At 48.7% G+C, this 17,331-nt stretch overlaps 2 protein-coding genes across 3 annotated transcripts in view; one reads left to right on the top strand and one right to left on the bottom strand.

Annotated features, from left to right (window-relative positions):
- The window catches only part of HDAC6 (histone deacetylase 6), a 35,126-nt gene extending 25,912 nt beyond the window's left edge, over positions 1-9,214 (bottom strand). For both annotated transcript variants that reach the window (XM_061552023.1, XM_061552022.1), the window contains exons 1-7: positions 9,037-9,214; positions 4,047-4,099; positions 3,431-3,538; positions 2,889-2,974; positions 2,235-2,319; positions 980-1,020; positions 21-117 (exon numbers count right to left, since the gene is read on the bottom strand). In XM_061552023.1, coding sequence (XP_061408007.1) covers positions 21-117; positions 980-1,020; positions 2,235-2,319; positions 2,889-2,974; positions 3,431-3,538; positions 4,047-4,099; positions 9,037-9,049 — 483 coding nt within the window. In that variant the 5' untranslated portion in view covers positions 9,050-9,214. The remainder of the gene's footprint in view (positions 1-20; positions 118-979; positions 1,021-2,234; positions 2,320-2,888; positions 2,975-3,430; positions 3,539-4,046; positions 4,100-9,036) is intronic.
- The window catches only part of COL7A1 (collagen type VII alpha 1 chain), a 274,004-nt gene that overhangs the window by 222,538 nt on the left and 34,135 nt on the right, over positions 1-17,331 (top strand). The gene's annotated exons all lie outside the window — the stretch shown is intronic.

Genomic DNA, 17,331 nt, shown 5'->3' on the forward strand with positions numbered 1-17,331 from the left:
CAATGCTCAGGCACACCCACCTTGTGGAGATACACCGAGTCGAATGTATCCGACAGGGACTTCCGCTCCTGATCCAACATTTCAGCTGTGGATTGCATCATGCGTATGTACTCCTGGCTGGAACACGCACACACCGCACACGTTGCACATTAGAAAATAACAAAGTGGCCTTAAAAGGAAAAATATATAAGAGGTGACAATTCGAGCAATGGCCCTACATACTACAACAGCTGTGTTATTAACAAATGCGATAAAAAATAATTCGTAATTTATTCAAGAGGATGCACTGGACATAAAAGTCAAACCATGATCCGGTCTCCAGAATGAATAACATTAAATATTTACAATTTACCACCCAACCTGAGACTTTATGAATTGTCAATGTTTGGGGTTATTATTCCACTGCACAGTTTATTTTTTTATATCTCGTTTGCACTCTCTTGTTAATGTTGTTCCATTTGTAGTTTGTCTCATTTGAATGGGATTTACTCGTGGATCCATTTGCACCAGGTCAATCTTTCAGACCTTTAGCAGAAAGGAAATCCACAACATTTGAAAACACATATACACTAAGCAAATAAATACACAATGCACATAAGAAGCAATATTAATTGCATTAAGTGTTACAAGCCTACTGTGTAGAGGACTTTACATCTATAACAAATATTTACAGCCCTTTGTGAATCCACTGATGGATTAAGGCCTCCACACGCCACACAGGTTGTTCGACCTTACTTGACCATAATTCACCATGCCGGCCAATGGAGACCAGATTAGATATTACTTGCCACTGATGTTTTAACAGTTGACCATAATTAAACGTTGGCCTCCCGGTTCATACAGAGAGCAGTGTGCAAACCGCTGCATCACTGCTCCACTCCTACAGAGTACTTTTTAATTAACTCACGCAAGATGTACGCGATGTGCGCCGTGTGAGCCGTGTGCCATGTAAGTTGTGAGGTGGTGTTCCGTGCAATACCTGTGACAAAACATCAGCTCCTCCACTGAGGCCATTCTGGGCTGGACACACAACCATGTACATAACACAGGCATGAGCTTGTGCACAAAAATACGGAGAGGTCCTGCACAGGGCATCAATCGCTAAAATAGTCACAATAGCACTTAGAAAACAACACACACAGCACAATGCCTGGCTGAAAGCGATGGGATAGCCTTGCTCTTCTGACAATTTGAAAATCGATGGGGGGAAAACATAAATTTGCATTTTTCTTTGCAGCTGTCAGTGCATAATCCAGTGTCAGCAAATTGCCCTGGAAATTACATCAAAGAACCCCTCTTGAAGCCTTTTCAACAGAGCTATTCATCCAAACTTGGGTCACACCTTTTAAATTCCTGCAAATATTGTCCGTAGCATATCAAACTACCATTTTACATAGCTGGAATAAGGCAAAACCAAGGATTACATTTGTTTAACATGATGAGTTTTCTGTCCAACCATAGATAAAGAAAAAGACAAAGATCCCCCATATAGCCTTTACAGACGTTTGTGGGCAAGTGCTGTTAGTGAGCACCTCATGAAGGTTGGCACAGTACATGGAGGGGTGGGTGGCCAGCAACACGCCCGACCGCCGTTGTCTCCCTAGTGGCGATGTTTACACACCACACCACCAGGTACTCATTTGAGGCTAAGTCAATCTAGGAGTGGACCGGTTCAAATCATTGTCACTGGTGTTGGTGATGAATGGGAATCGAATTCGGGTCACTGGGTTCATAGCGCAGCACGTTAACTGCTACACCACCATTCCCCAAAGCCATAGGTAAACAGGCTGAGATCAACTCGACAGCTGAGATCTGGATTCAAAGCCAGGTTCTCAACGGTGCCAACTGCGTGCTGTATATTCTGGACTACTCAGCTTTCCATCTTGGGTTCAAACCGTGACTGCATCAGCTCTATCCATCTGTCCGCAACTTTGGGTTACAATAACTCTCGTAAACGTTATTCAATATTAAAGACATTTGATTTTAAAGTTGTGTTACTATTGGAAACTGACCCTGATGAAAATTGCTCAAATTAATCAAAAGGTTGTTGCGAAGCTCGGAAGGTAACAATGTCGCCAATTAAATATTAACGAAGTCCAAAAGCATGCTCGACTGTGTTACAGAATGCGTGTGTATGCATGAATTTGCTTCCTTGCTAACCATGAGCTGTAGCTCATCTACTGGTTTCGGTGTTGAGAATGCAGTGTTGTCTCCACCGTGCCAAGATTGCCCACCTCCACAACAGAGCAGCGGGGCAGCAGCCCAGAGCGCGTGATGGATGCCAGCACTTGCTTCGCTCGCTCGGGGCACTCAACGTGGCTGCATCGACGAGGGGAGAACACCCACGCATGAGTGACAACCACGCACTCGTACAGTCAAACTTATCTTATCCATGGTGATGTGTTACTGGCAGACTCTATTTCAGGTTTATGTTTTCCTGCCATTTGTAACATAGATCATGCCCAGAGAGAATACCATCCGAAAGCTAGAAGCGCTTGAGATTCATTGTGGAGGACGGGCTGGACAGGGAAATTTTGGAACAATAAAATGTTAAAAATAATGGGAAGCCAAAGCCTGATGCTGGACTGAGTCGGACCGAGGCAGCTGGCAGATACCATCTGGATGTGTAATGCGAGGCTCGCGTACTTTTGGGAAATCAAAGGGAGAAGAGCAAGCGGAGAAAAGTCAGACATGGCGGTGGGATGACATTAAAGAAGTGAACCGAACTCTTTAACACTTCAAGGGAAACAATGACAGCCTGTGCTGAGGGTAAGTACTGGCAAATATCGATTGTCTACATCCAAACTCGCGGCTGACAGAAATATTTGAGGTTGAACATTACGAGTGTTTGTGGTTCACTGTGGAAACGTAATGAGCTGGGGAAGCACCTCTCCCAGGGGCAGGAGACTATCTCCATGCGCGTGTCGAACACCAGGCCTGTCCCATACGCACACTCCACGTGCTGTGGCACATCCTGCAGACGCACGTGCAAGCATTCTTAAATCACACGTGCGTGCACATACAACATAAGAAGTTTAACATGCATGCATACATACAGATTGTTGGAGCAAGTAATGTTAAGACAGTAGCTGGTAAGGCTGGCACAGCACACCTGAGGGGGTGGCGTGGCATGCACCAGGCCTGACTGCCTCTGTCTCCTCAGTGGCGATATTTACACACGGCACCAGGTACTCAATAAAGGCTAAGTCTACCTAGTGTAGGTACAGGAACAGCTAAGATAATCGCCACTGATATTAGCTGCGGCCGGGAATCACACTCCAGTCGCTGGGTTTGTAGCACGGTGCATTAACCATAATGCCACCGCCTCACCCTGCATACGCAACAACACAGTGCGACTTCAGCCTCAATGCTCTCATTCGTCTGCGTGTGTGTCTTTTCATGGGAGTGAATGTAAGGATGGGTGCGTTACCAGCTGGGCCATACGCCTTCCCATCCTGTCCTGCTTGACTTGAGCTATACGATCACTCTTCCGGCTCTCCTGTGACATCTTTTGCCTGTTCCTCCGCTTGCCACCCGCCTGTTATCCAAGGCACACACACACACGTGAACACTCGCTGGCATACGCATATGAGAGCTTCACTTAGAAACACCGCAGGCTCAACATGATCAAGTTGCCGTAGTCTACACGTAGAGGTCACGCAGGTTTAATTTACAAAACTTCACCACACTGGTGAATGCGGGTTGAAGACGAGGGGCATAGATGCCGGAGCATAGACATGTAGTACAGAAATATGTTTAGCCACACAAGTACAAACTGTTTGCATATTTGATCGGACATATTAAAATGAAAAGATCCTTTAAGAGAAACTTAACCTACTTGCAAACAATAAAACATGCGTAATGAAAATGTTGTTGGCTATGTGTTTGGAGGGGGGCAGTGGATAACGCACTGCGCTATGAATGCGGCCCCTGAGTTCGGCCTTATTCAATTTTTGACCAGCAGGACTGAGAGTTGGCCAAGCTCTGGTGAGGATTAACTTGCTGATTAACCCCTAATTAATGTATAATCTGACTTGTGTTCATACCGACGATGGCTTCTCACGACCTCTGCCAGGACAATGATCCATTTTGCCAGCTCCTGCCAGACAAATGACAATTGGTTAAGTGTTGACATACCAACTGCTGTGAATAAAACACCACCTTGCTTAAATTTCCTGCTTAGTTCACTAAGCTTGATACGAGGAAACGTGCTTTTTAAAAAGTCTACTTTCATGAGAAATGGTTTAAAGATGAAACTTGGCTCCATTACAGCCCCTCCTTAAAGGGGGTCCTCTGTTTCTATTGTGCTAAATACTTTGCAACACAAAAGTCTAAGCTTGCATCAAAAGCAGATTCAGCTTTTGTCAAGAATGGCTTTCAAAATTGGAAGAAGGCACTGCAGAAATATAGTGCGCATAAAGACAGCCAGTGTCACAAATTAGCTGTGATGACTCGGATTCAGGAGCCAAAACCTGTGAATGTGCAACTTTCACATGAGCTTGAAAGACAGCAGCAACAAGCGAAGAGAAATCGTATGAAGATTGTTGGGGGTGTCAAGTACTTGGCACGGCAGGGTCTGGCTTTTCGAGGAGTTGATAAGGAGAGTGGGATTTTCAGCCAGCTTCTAAAGTACAAGGCAAAGGCCGATGCAGAGCTGACTACCTGGCTGAAAGGTCACTTTGATTTGACCAGTCCCCAAATGCAAAACCAAATTTTTTAAGTGGTGGGCAATACAATCGTCGAAGAAATTGTGTTGGAAATAACATCAATGCCAGTGGTCCAGTTTGCATTTATCATTGATGGCACCCAGGATACATCAGGAGTTGAGCAGGAGTCAATATGGTTGCGCTTTGTAGATGCAGATCTACAACCAAAGGAAGAATTCCTGGGACTCTACGAAGTGTCATCAACGACAGGGCAAAATATAGCCAAGATGGCATGTGATGATGCTCTAGGTCTTCCTCTGCCACAAATATGGCTGGACGTTTGCAGGGGGTGCAAGCCATTTTAAGGAAAGAACAACCACTGGCTATGTATTGTCACTGTGGTCCACACTGCGTGAACTTAGTTACGCAGGCTGCCTGTGTAGCCTCTCCACTAGTAAGATAATAAATGGGCCTGGTGCATGAATTTGGGGGCTTCTTTAATCAATCTGGCAATTTCAAGGTGATTTTCCAGGAAATCACAAAATCAGAGCATGGTTTCACCTCGTTGAAACCTCTCTGTCCCACCAGGTGGACTGTTCGCACCCCTGCCATCCGCTCAGTTCTCAGCCAGTATGAGTCAATGCTGACAGCCCTTTAAGAAATGGCATCATGCAGCTCATCTGACACTTCAAGGCCAATGGTCTTCATGGAACATTTCTAAAAGGGAACACTGTGCTCGGCCTTGTAATGGCTGAATACCTGATGGGGGATTTGGAGTGCCTGAACACCTCCCTGCAGCTAAGGAAACAGACTGTTTCAGGTATGTTGGAGGCTGTGCACCATGTCAAAACAAGCATGCAGGACAAGCGAACAGAGCACGTTGATGTCTTGTTCACAAAAGCAACTGCTATGGCAACAAAGTTGGACCTACAACCTATTCAGATGCCTCGTATCCGCCAACCTACAAAGCGTTACACCGGTCAGGCTACAGCCCATATCCATCCGGATGCCCCGTCTTTGTACAGAGCGCAATTCTACAATGCCTTGGACACAGTGAATACTCAATTCATATAAAGGTTTGATTAAGCTGGATTCCATAAGCTGCAGCAGCTTGAAAATGTGCTGCTACACAGAGACATGGACAAAGTGGTAGACGAGTATCCTGAATTGAATTCAACACTAGTGCAGGTGCAGCTGGCCATGGTTGAGGCTAATTACATAGATCAAACGAGCTCTGATGCTAGCATTATTAGGGAAATGGTGCCAGAGGTGAGAGGTCTCTTCAGTCAGGTGGAAGCTTTAGTCAGGCTTCTGCGGGTCATCCCTGCCTCCTCTGTAGAGGCTGAGAGGAGTTTTAGTGCCCTGAGGAGGCTTAAGACATGGCTTAGATCTTCGATGAGTCAGACAAGGCTGAATCATGTGGCCATGTGTCACGTGCACCAGGAAAATCTGGACAGACTGGACCTTGATGGAATATGGCAGTCTTTTATCGCTGTCAACGATAAACGCAAAAAGGCCTTTGGATCCTTTGCTTGAAGAATGGCAAGTCAAAACACTTGTCATTGCCTGGAGAGATGAGAGGATAGGAGAGCAGAGGAAATGAGCGGAAATGACTGCAGTTCCGGGGAGAGGAAAAAAAGATGACTGAAGAGAGGAGAAGATAGGACCAGAGGAGATGAGAGGGCTGGAGAGGAGAAGATAGGAGAGAAGAGCAGAGCAAACATTCCTGCTGCCCACCCAAGTTTACTTGTAAATATGAAAATAAAAACAACAATTTGCTCAACCTTGGCCCCAATATCTGGACTTGTCTTCATATAACAATGCATAGATTGCTGTTTATGATTGTGGTTATGGTTGTACTTTGTTCATCCCTAATCTCTGCCATTACATACAATGAAACAAGAAAACGTAACAAGTAAACCCGTAAAAACAAAGTTTTTCACTATAAATCCTTTATATGCGTGGCGGCTAGAGTCCTCTCGTCCTCTGGCTTGAGATGGCTGCCACCTATGGGTCAGATGATTGTCTGCCACCATTAAGCAATTGGTAATTAAATATTTAATTTGTTTTCCCTAAACAGTGTAAAATTTCACGAACATTAATTGTCTCGCACAACGAGTCTGTGTGCAAAATGTCAGCTCGATTGGATCACGGGAAGTGGATTAAAAAACGACCGAAAGATTTGCACGGTCGTAAGCAAGCAAGCAAGCACGCAAGCAAGCAAGCGAACTTAATATAAAGGATTTAAAAAAAGAAATAAACAGAGCAATGTAATACAATACACTATTAGACATTATTGTAAAACATATATAAAAAGTCCATCCCATGTGTTAGTGAATTTTTAAAATATTTTAGGCAGGACATTTTTTTTCATATTTAGATGTTTTTCTGGGAGGGGGGACCCCCAGACCCCCTGGAAGATTTGGTCCCCCCCCCAATGTTAACTACATGGCTACAGCCTTGGCTGGATGGATGTGTGTGGGACTGCATTGCTGGGGGTGTGTGGTATTGATGGATGTGTGTGGTATTGCTGGGGGAGTGTGGTATTGATGGATGTGTGTGGTATTGATGGGGGGGTGTGGTATTGATGGATGTGTGTGGTATTGATGGGGGGGGGGGGTATTGATGGATGTGGGTGGTATTGATGGGGGAGTGTGGTATTGCTGGGGGTGTGTAGTATTGATGAGGGTGTGTGGTATTGATGGGGGAGTGTGGTATTGATGGGGTGTGTGGTATTGATGGGGGTGTGTGGTATTGATGGGGTGTGGTATTGATGGGAGGGTGTGGTATTGATGGGGGAGTGTAGTATTGCTGGATGTGTGTGGTATTGATGGGGGTGTGTGGTATTGATAGATGTGTGTGGTATTGATGGGGGTGTGTGGTATTGATGGGGGTGTGTGGTATTGATGGGGGTGTGTGGTATTGATGGGGGTGTGTGGTATTGATGGGTGGGTGTGGTATTGATGGGGGAGGATGGTATTGATGGGGGTGTGGTATTGATGGGGGTGTGTGGTATTTATGGGGGAGGATGGTATTGATGGGGGAGGGTGGTATTGATGGGGGAGTGTGGTATTGATGGATGTGTGGTATTGATGGGGGTGTGTGGTATTGATGGGGTGTGTGGTTTGATGGGGGTGTGTGGTATTGATGGGGGTGTGTGGTATTGATGGGGGTGTGTGGTATTGCTGGGGGGTGTGGTATTGATGGGGTGTGTGGTATTGATGGGGGTGTGTGGTATTGATGGGGGTGTGTGGTATTGATGGGAGGGTGTGGTATTGATGGGAGAGTGTAGTATTGCTGGATGTGTGTGGTATTGATGGGGGTGTGTGGTATTGATAGATGTGTGTGGTATTGATGGGGGTGTGTGGTATTGATGGGGGAGTGTGGTATTGATGGGGGGGGAGTGGTATTGATGGGGGTGTGTGGTATTGATGGGGTGTGTGGTTTGATGGGGGTGTGTGGTATTGATGGGGGAGTGTGATATTGATGGGGGTGTGTGGTATTGATGGGGGTGTGTGGTATTGATGTGGGAGTGTGGTATTGCTGGGGTGTGTGGTATTGATGGATGTGTGTGGTATTGATGGGGGGGTGTGGTATTGCTGGGGGTGTGGTATTGATGCGGGGTGTGGTATTGCTGGGGGAGTGTGGTATTGATGGGGGTGTGTGGTATTGCTGGGGGTGTGTGGTATTGCTGGGGGTGTGTGGTATTGATGGATGTGTGTGGTATTGATGGGGGGGTGTGGTATTGCTGGGGGTGTGTGGTATTGATGCGGGGTGTGGTATTGCTGGGGGTGTGTGGTATTGATGGGGGTGTGTGGTATTGCTGGGGGTGTGTGGTATTGATGAGGGTGTGTGGTATTGCTGGGGGTGTGCTGTATTGATGGATGTGTGTGGTATTGATGGGGGGGGTGTGTTATTGCTGGGGGTGTGGTATTGATGGGGGGGTGTGATATTGATGGGGGAGTGTGTGTTATTGATGGAGGTGTGGTATTGATGGGAGGGTGTGGTATTGCTGGGGGTGTGTGGTATTGCTGGGGGTGTGTGGTATTGCTGGATGTGTGTAGTATTGCTGGGGGTGTGTGGTATTGATGGGGAGTGTGGTATTGATGGGTGTGTGGTATTGCTGGGGGTGTGTGGTATTGCTGGATGTGTGTAGTATTGCTGGGGGTGTGCGGTATTGCTGGATGTGTGTAGTATTGCTGCGGGTGTGTGGTATTGCTGGATGTGTGTAGTATTGATGGGGGTGTGTGGTATTGCTGGATGACATTGCTGAGTGGATGACGTGTGAGGTGTGCGGGTTGAGTGGTCGAGCATCAAGTCAACAAAGCTCCAGGGTGACACATGTGGGGGGGGAGGTGCGTGTGGGGTGCGTGAACGACTCGAGCAGTACCTGCCGCGGACATCAACAACAACAGCAGCCGCCGCTCGCCGCTAAGGTGGCCGTGTCGTCACCACGGCCCTTGTGCCAGGCTAAGTGCACCTCGAGTCGGCGGATCGCTCGCGCACACCACAACCAAGCGACGGCCGCCACCTTTTTGTAAATCACAGCGCCCTTCGGCAGCCGCGAGCTCGCCGCTCGACGCGATTGGACGGCCGCGCGCACGTGGCTCGCCCCGCGGGCACCGGACCCCGCCCCCCACCCAAACACTGGCCAATCGGAACGACCTCCCTCGTCGAGAATGGTGTGGCCAATCGGAAGGCCGAACGAGCGCGCGCGCCCACCCCCCCACCACCACCCCCGCTTGCGCGTGCGGACTGGGAATTGTGAAGTGGTGGCTGTGAGCGTGCGGTGCCTATGGGGGGGGGGGGGGGGGTGACGGGGGTGGTGGGGGCGGGGGGAGGGAGGGGGGGCCGGGGGGGTGGAGGGGGGGACCAGGAGGAGGGAGGGGGCAGGCATCGGTCGCCAAGGCAACGCCCGGTGCAGGCTCCGTCTCCTCATGGCGGATTTCGTCATGGCAACCAACTTCGTTCAAACTCGTATCCAGTCAGCTGCGACTCGTAGGTGTTCGTAGACAATACAGTGCAATGATCCAAACTTTTAGGGTTGTTTGGGAAGACCTACATATTCTGAGAATGACATCAATCTCTCCTTCATTTTAAATAAGGTTATTTTAACGTGTGCTTCAAAGGCTGGGAGAAAATCTACTTTGAGTAAAAGAAAAAAATATATATGATATTTGGATACTGCATTATTTGGTGTCTTGCTACTTTTGCTTTCTCGAGTTCTAAGCTGAATTACGAACGTCTTTTGATAAATCGATCGCAATATTACGATTGCACCTTAAGGATTCTGTATTAGCTGTGCCCCTTTGAGCGTTCATTATCTGCGGATTCCTGCTATGTTTTTGAAGCAGCCTGCGTCATTCTTGTCATTGGACAGTCCTCGCTGCACTTGGAGTCTCACCAAGCGACGGGGCCGACCCCGCTTCCCCCTCACCGCTCCCCACATAAACACACCCTCACACATTTCCCCACATAGAGCTCCGAGGAGAGGTCTCCTGGCCGGCAGGTTTGTACCCGAAAGCCCTCATAGGGATAATCTTCACGGTTTCCTGCGACCAGGGAATTGGGCGACCTTCCCCGATGCTGGTTCGCACCGAGGCGCTGTGACCCGGGTTGAGATTGCATGGTCACGGCGGGAGCTGTCCAGCCACCACGGTTGAAACGCACCTCCCACACACACGTATCGGCAAGGCAGGGGTTTGCAATCCACAAATGAACGGCGGGAAGACTGGGCGCAATCCACAAACCAACGGCGGGGAAACGGGGTCCAATCCACAAACCAACAGTGGGAAAACGGGGTCCCGCCCACTGTTTGATGAGACGACACAATCCGTCGCGCTAACCGGATTCTAACCGCTCGAAGCCAGCGAGAGGACAGGGGAAGCGCTCTGATTGGCCAGAGGAGCGGCACCCCCTGTTAGGTGATGGGGATAAAGAGAGGGGTGAGGGAGGCATAGGGGACTTCTTCTCAGGTCAGCTTGCGGGCCGATCGCACGAGTGACGTCGTTTGCCTTTGACCCATGACCCCTCGATCCGCGCGTGTGATTGGTGCGTGGGACTGCGCGAGTGGAGGCGTCGCGTTCGATTGCCGGCAAAACCCTAGCGGTTATCAGGGCGGTGCGGTAACGCAAACGAGTCCGGAGATGCCGGCGGGGACCCCGGGGAGAGTTCTCTTTTCTTGGTGAAGGGCAGGGCGGTGCGGTAACGCAAACGAGCCTGGAGATGCAGGCGGGGGAGACCCCGGGGGCCGACGGTCCCCACACATGGACGTACGCGATGCTGAAAGATGGCTACAGATTATTGCCTGGAAGGGGGCTCTGTTTCAAGGAGTGCCAGAAGCCACAAACCCGCGGCCGTCTGAAACGCTTTTCCTTCCAATATTAGGAATCCATTTCGAGCTATGCGCTATTAAATAACCTAGATTGAAAACTCACTTCTTTAGAACTACTTTGTGTTTAGTTTGTTGTCCTTCCCCCGCACCTCCGATTAGCACGGTTGGCTACGTACTGGGGACTTGATGACATTTTGTCATTTTTGTGGATTTTTTTCCCACTAGTTTATTATTGAAGTACCGGTATATTGTTGTAATAAAACACTTCCACGACGTGCTCACTTGATACAGCAATTTTGCTGTGACGGTTTCACCAGAAGACGGAAGCTTGTGTTGCCTCCGAAACGTCGTAATTTAATTTATTTGTTTTCTTTTTTAACCTACGTGACTTTACCGAAAAAACCAAAGAGTGTGCTGAGACTTGCGTCTTTTCTTTTATTAATAACTACTGCTCGGCTCCACACCCCCCTTCCAGATGGTCTCACTCTCTCTCTCCGCTGCCGTAATGCGCGTGCTCCCTCGTCCTCCGTCCCAGCGCGGCTCCGCTCGCTCTCTCTCTCGCTTGCCGCTGGCTGGCGGGGCGCGGGGTGTAGAGCGGGCTTCGCCGACAGAGGTTGCCACGTGGCCGGTGGCGTGGCGAGGTGGCGGAGATGTAGTCCGGACTCCAGGTTCCCACACCGACCCCGAGTCCTCTCACTGCCTCTCCTTATATCGCTCCGAGCCATGCCCCTCCTAGAACCTTCTGGACGCTTCCCGAACGTACCCACGAGCTCCGCCAATTACCTTTGCCCCAGATGGAACCCTTAGCTCTGATTGTCTATGAATGATCCAGCAGTGCCTATGCAGCCCTTCGTCATTCCTCGGTGGCGGTCTCTCATTACATTATCACAGACAAAGTATGACTAAGATGCCCAAAAATATGGCTTATTGTTGCATAAGTGAATTTGAATAAAGTGATTGTGTATTTAACCATATTTAATAAATAAATAAATCGTTAATTTAAGACTGCTATGGAAACCGCCTACTTTCTGTATGAGCATCTCGTTAGTATTTTCATTTTTAATAGACTGTATTAATAATGATTCAGCGTGCGTCCCTTCTCCAGAACCCCACCACTGTTGGAAGAGGGGGCCTGCCCACCCACCTAACTGGAGATTAACACAATAGAAATGTTTGGAGGTGACGATAAAAAAATGAGTATCGTCACCTCTTCCAGGCGAATATCCCACCTCCCCAGACCTGTAGCCCATTCACTCAGGGATTAGATACTGTGCTCACTTTATAGGCAGTATAGATGCTGTTAAAATGGTCATTGTCCCTGTACTTATTTTATATGACCCATATTACTCTTTCTTTTTTTACTGTGCTCAACACAATGATTTCTACTTTTATTTTGTACCATAGGAAGGCTCATATTTAATTTAGTTATCGAACAGCCCCATAACTAAGAGCTGCAAAGAAAGCACATGGTCTGTCATTTCTGGTTTTATTCCGGTTTTATATTAGTGAGCTCTCAGTATATTTAGGGGTCATAGAATGGCTGCCAGGGCCAGATATGGAGGGACTGAGAGCAATTTTCAGCCTTTCTCCTCGAATTATAAATGTACTTTGGTAGCACAAAGTTGATGTCCCAGCATCCGTGTTATAAATCTTTGTTTTGGCTTGACATTTGAAATATGGAATTTCATCTAAAATTATACCAACTTTCCTCGGGACCCTTTTCCAAGTGCTACTCTTGAGCAAATCCCATCTATCAAGATTCATGGTGAATATATATTTTGGAGATAGTGGAAGGAGAGCTAAATGACTGAAATCCACGCTCTGATCCATTCAAATGGGAATATTGAGAAGTTTGAAATGATGGAGAACATATCTAATATCCCTTGACCCCTTAACCAACTTATAAAATAAAACACCACATATGGAAGCCCCCACCGAAGGATCGTAACCTTATCATGGTGGTGAGGTTAATGTGTTTCAATGACCCTCAGAGCTATGCCGCCTGGAGTCTTGTACTCCTGGTAAGGTCTCCCTTGACAAACAGGTCTGGGGGGAGGTTCCAGCCAAATAACGGTCCAAACAAAAGCCCCTTATGAATGGTTCAGAAATATAAAAATCAAAGAACCTCACCCGGACAAGGTATACCAGGACGCCCCCCTGGAGCCAGGCCTGGGGGTGGTGTTCGCTGGCAAGCACCTGGTGGCCGGGTTGACCCACGAAATCCGGTCGGGTCCAGCCTGAAAAGGCTACGTGGTGCTGTTCTGTGGGCCCACCATCCGCAGGACGAAGGGTGAGGGGCGGGTGCGATACTCATATGGCAGGGAGAGGAATGGTCTCGGAAGGACGGGACCTTGGAAATGGACACTAGCTATTGGGATGTGGAATGTCACGTCATTGCGGGGGAAGGAGCCGGAGCTGGTGGAGGAGGTGGAAAGGTATCGACTAGACATAGTCAGCGTCACCTCTACACACAGCAGTGGCACTCGAACCAAACGTCTCGATCGGGGGTGATGTCTCTCCTATTCCGGAGTAACCCCTGGTGAGAGGCCCCGGGTGGATGTGGGGAAACTCACAAGTCCCCGGCTGGGTGCTGTTCAGATAGAGTTTGTCCCAGTGGATGAGAGAGTCGCCTCAATGAGACTACGGGTCTCAGAAAGGAAAATTCTGACTGTTGTCTGTGCTTATGCACCAAACAGCAGGTCAGAGTATTCGGCCTTCTTGGAGATGGTGGATAAAGTGTTCAATAGAGTTCTGCCAACCGACTTCATAGTCTTACTGGGCGACTTTAATGCTCACGTGGGAAAAAATGAAGATAGCTAGAAATGCATGATTGGGAGGAACGGCCCCCCTGATATGAACCCGAATGGTGAGATGTTATTGGAATTCTGCGCTTGTCACAGAATGTCAATAACAAACACCATGTTCGAACACAAGGATTATCATAAGTGTACTTGGTACCAGAGCACCTTTGGCCGAAGATCAATGATTAATTTTATAGTTGTATCATCGGACCTAAGGCCATATGTTCTAGACACTCGGGTGAAGAGAGGGTAAGAGCTGTCAACTGATCACCACCTGATGTTAAGTTGGATCTGACGTTTGGGGCACCGACCAGATAGATGTGGAAGGCCCAAACGAATAGTGCAGGTTTTCTGGGAACATCTGGCGGAAGACCCATTACAGAAAATTTTAAACTTCCACCTCCGGGAAAACTTCTCCGACACTCAAGGGGAGGTTATGGACATTCAGTATGAGTCGACGATGTTCAAGACCTCGATTGTCAATGCAGCTGCGAAAAGCTGTGGCCTGAAGGCAGTTGGTGCCTGTCATGGTGACAACCATAGGACCCGCTGGTGGACACCAGTGGTGAGGGAAGATGTCAAGTTGAAAAAGGGGGATTTCTGAGCTATGCTCGGAAAAAGGTTTCCCAACTCAATTGAGAGGTACCGGCTTGCCAAGAGGGCAGCAGCGGTAGCAGTCGCTGAAGTGAAAGTTTAGTTGTGGGAGGAGTTTGGAGAGGCCATGGAGAGGGACTTCCAGGTAGCCTCAAATATGTTCTAGCAAACCATCCTCGGGGTCGACACGACGTGGCCCAGGCTGTTCTCAGTAAGGGTGGCATAAGATTGAACTCAACTAAGGAGATAGTCGAGAGGTGGAAGGAACACTTTGAGGAGCTCCTCAACCCATGCCCTCCTCTCAGGAGGCAGCCCTGGAAACAGCTGGGGGTCGGATCCATCATGGCTGCTGAAGTTGCTGCGGCAGTCGAGGGCCTTTGTAGCGGCAATGCTGCTGGGGTGGACGAGATTCGCCCAGAGTTGTTGAAAGCGCTGGACAGTGTAGGGGTGTTGTGGGTAACACGCCTCTTCAATGTGGCATGGAAGGGGGGTACAATACCTCTGGAGTGTCAAACTAGTGTCGTGGTCCACAATTTTAAGACAGGAAACCAGAGGCTGTGCTCCAGCTACAGAGGGATCACACTCCTCAGCGTCCCAGGTAAAGCCTATTCCAGAGTGCTGGAGAGGAGGCTGCACCCACTGGTCGAGCCTCAGATTCAGAAGGAACAATGTGGATTCCGTCAGGGTCATGGAACAATGGACCAGCTCTTTTCTCTCTCACAGATATATGGGAGTGTGCTTCTCTGGTCTACCCCTGCTTCGTAGACTTGGAGAAAGCATATCACCTCGTTCCCGGGAATGTCTTGTGGGAGGTGCTGGGGGAGTGTGATATACCGGTGTCACTTTTGTGTGTCATCCGGTTCCTCTATTCCCAGAGTGAAAGCTGTGTCCATATTATTGGTGTTAAATCAAAGTCATTCACTGTGGGTGTTGGACTCCGCCAAGGGTGAGTGCCGGATTATCCTAGTAGCAAAAGTAGCTACATATGCTACGGGCCCCGCACTTTCAAGGGCCCCACGCTAAATGCTTTCAAGCTATCAATTCCGTTCAGTGATTCTGCTCTATTACTATAGTACTATAGTGCCTTCAACTTGTATGAACGACTGTGTGTTAAAGGTTAGCGATTTGTCGTATTATCTGGCTGTATAGTAAATGAAAAAATGCAATTACTTTACTATGGAAGTAAAAAATGTGTTTTAATATGTATGTATCTGTTTTTTTTTATCTAGGGCCCCTTTATGACATATGTTACAAGCCCCATGCTAGCTTAAGGATGCGTCTTGTCTCCACTCCTGTTTGTGATTTTAATGGACAGGATATCAACGCGCAGCCGAGGTATGGAGAGTATCCGGTACGGGGGCATGGAGGTGGCATCGCTGCCTTTTGCAGATGACGTTGTCCTCTCTGCCTTGTCAATCTGTGGTCTCCAGCGTGCACATCAACGGTTTGATGCCGAGTATGAAGCGGCTGGGATGAGGATCAGCACCTTCAAATCTGAGGTCATGGTTCACTCCCAGGAGACGGTGGAGTGTGCTCTCCAGGTGAGGGTGGAACAGCTGCCCTTAGTGGAGGAGTTTAAGCACCTCGGGGTTTCTTTCGCGAATGATGGTAAGTGGGAGCGGGAGATCGACCGGCGGATCGGTGTGACGTCTGCAGTGATGTGGGCACTGTACCGTTCCGTGGTAGTGAAGTGGGAGCTGAGTTTTCAAACAAAGCTCTCGGTTTACAAGTCGATCTACGTTCCCACCCTCACTTATGGTCATGAGCTTTGGGTAATGACCGAAAGGATGAGATCGAGGGTACACGGGGCCGGGTGAAAAGCTCGGTAATCTGGGAAAGCCTCAGAGTCGAGCGGCTGCTTCTCCAGATCGAGAGGAGCTAGTTAAGGTGGTGCGGGCACCTGGTAAGGATGCCCCCCTGTAGACTCCCCCTCAGTGGCGGCTCCTGCAAAATCTCTCAGGGGGGGCAAATGTCTGGATGATTGATAAGGATAAGGTCCACCCATGCAATGGATAAATTAACAGCTTAAGCATGTAAAGGCAACTTCACTTCTTTAATATTAATGTAATAAAGGACTCGATCACTGTGTCTGTCTTCGTTGTCCTTTATTCGGGTTCTTTACACTTGTCCCACACGGCTCTCTCTCAGAGACTCCCCCGCTTGGCAGCCCGATGCTGCCGTCGCTCCCGTAGCCTCTCACTCCACTCTGATGCAGCTCCGCTGCTGATCTCCTCGTGCAGGCCTCCGGCTGCCCTCACTTCAGCCTCAACCGGCTCCCCGTTCCTCCGTGCTCGGTCACCGCTGGCCGACGGTGCCGAGTCTTATTCTGGGTGTGTGGCGATCTCGCCACCCTCCAACCTCCGCCCTGCGTGACCTCACTCTATATCTCTCCCCAACTCTCTCCCTTCTCTTCCGGTTTCTCCCCCTTAAGACTTGATCCCTCTCCCCCACGTGACCTAACTCCTCCCCCCGTGACGTCACATCCGCGAGGCCGTTTACGCCCGCATTACATTAATGAAAAATAAAGTGACTCTTACAATACATTTTGTTTGTTTCTATACTCACTATTATTACAATCCACTCAGTATCTTTTATTAAAGATTCCACTAGGTAGCGACAAATAATATTGTTGACTGAAACGTGCTTACGTATGATGACGTAAGCACGTTAGTGCGAGCCCTCCCGGAAGCCATAGAGAATGCATTGCAGCGCCCGCCGTTCGAAAAAAAACATCTTTGAATGTAAGTCTATGGGAACACTCTGGGCGATTCTCAGCCGGAGTGAAATCGCCCAAAAAGAGGCGGTACTCCACAGAACGTGACATGACGCTGATTGGACTATATCCAGAGGCACAGTAACGGCTGAGATTGGTGGTGCGTCGCCCAATCGCCCTAATGAAGAAACCACCCCTGCTCCCCCTGGAACACCTACCGGGCACGTCCCACTGGGCAAAGAC

Source organism: Lethenteron reissneri, chromosome 15 (assembly GCF_015708825.2).
Source record: "Lethenteron reissneri isolate LAM-NWPU_2019-01 chromosome 15, ASM1570882v1, whole genome shotgun sequence".
Taxonomy (NCBI): Eukaryota; Metazoa; Chordata; class Hyperoartia; order Petromyzontiformes; family Petromyzontidae; genus Lethenteron; species Lethenteron reissneri.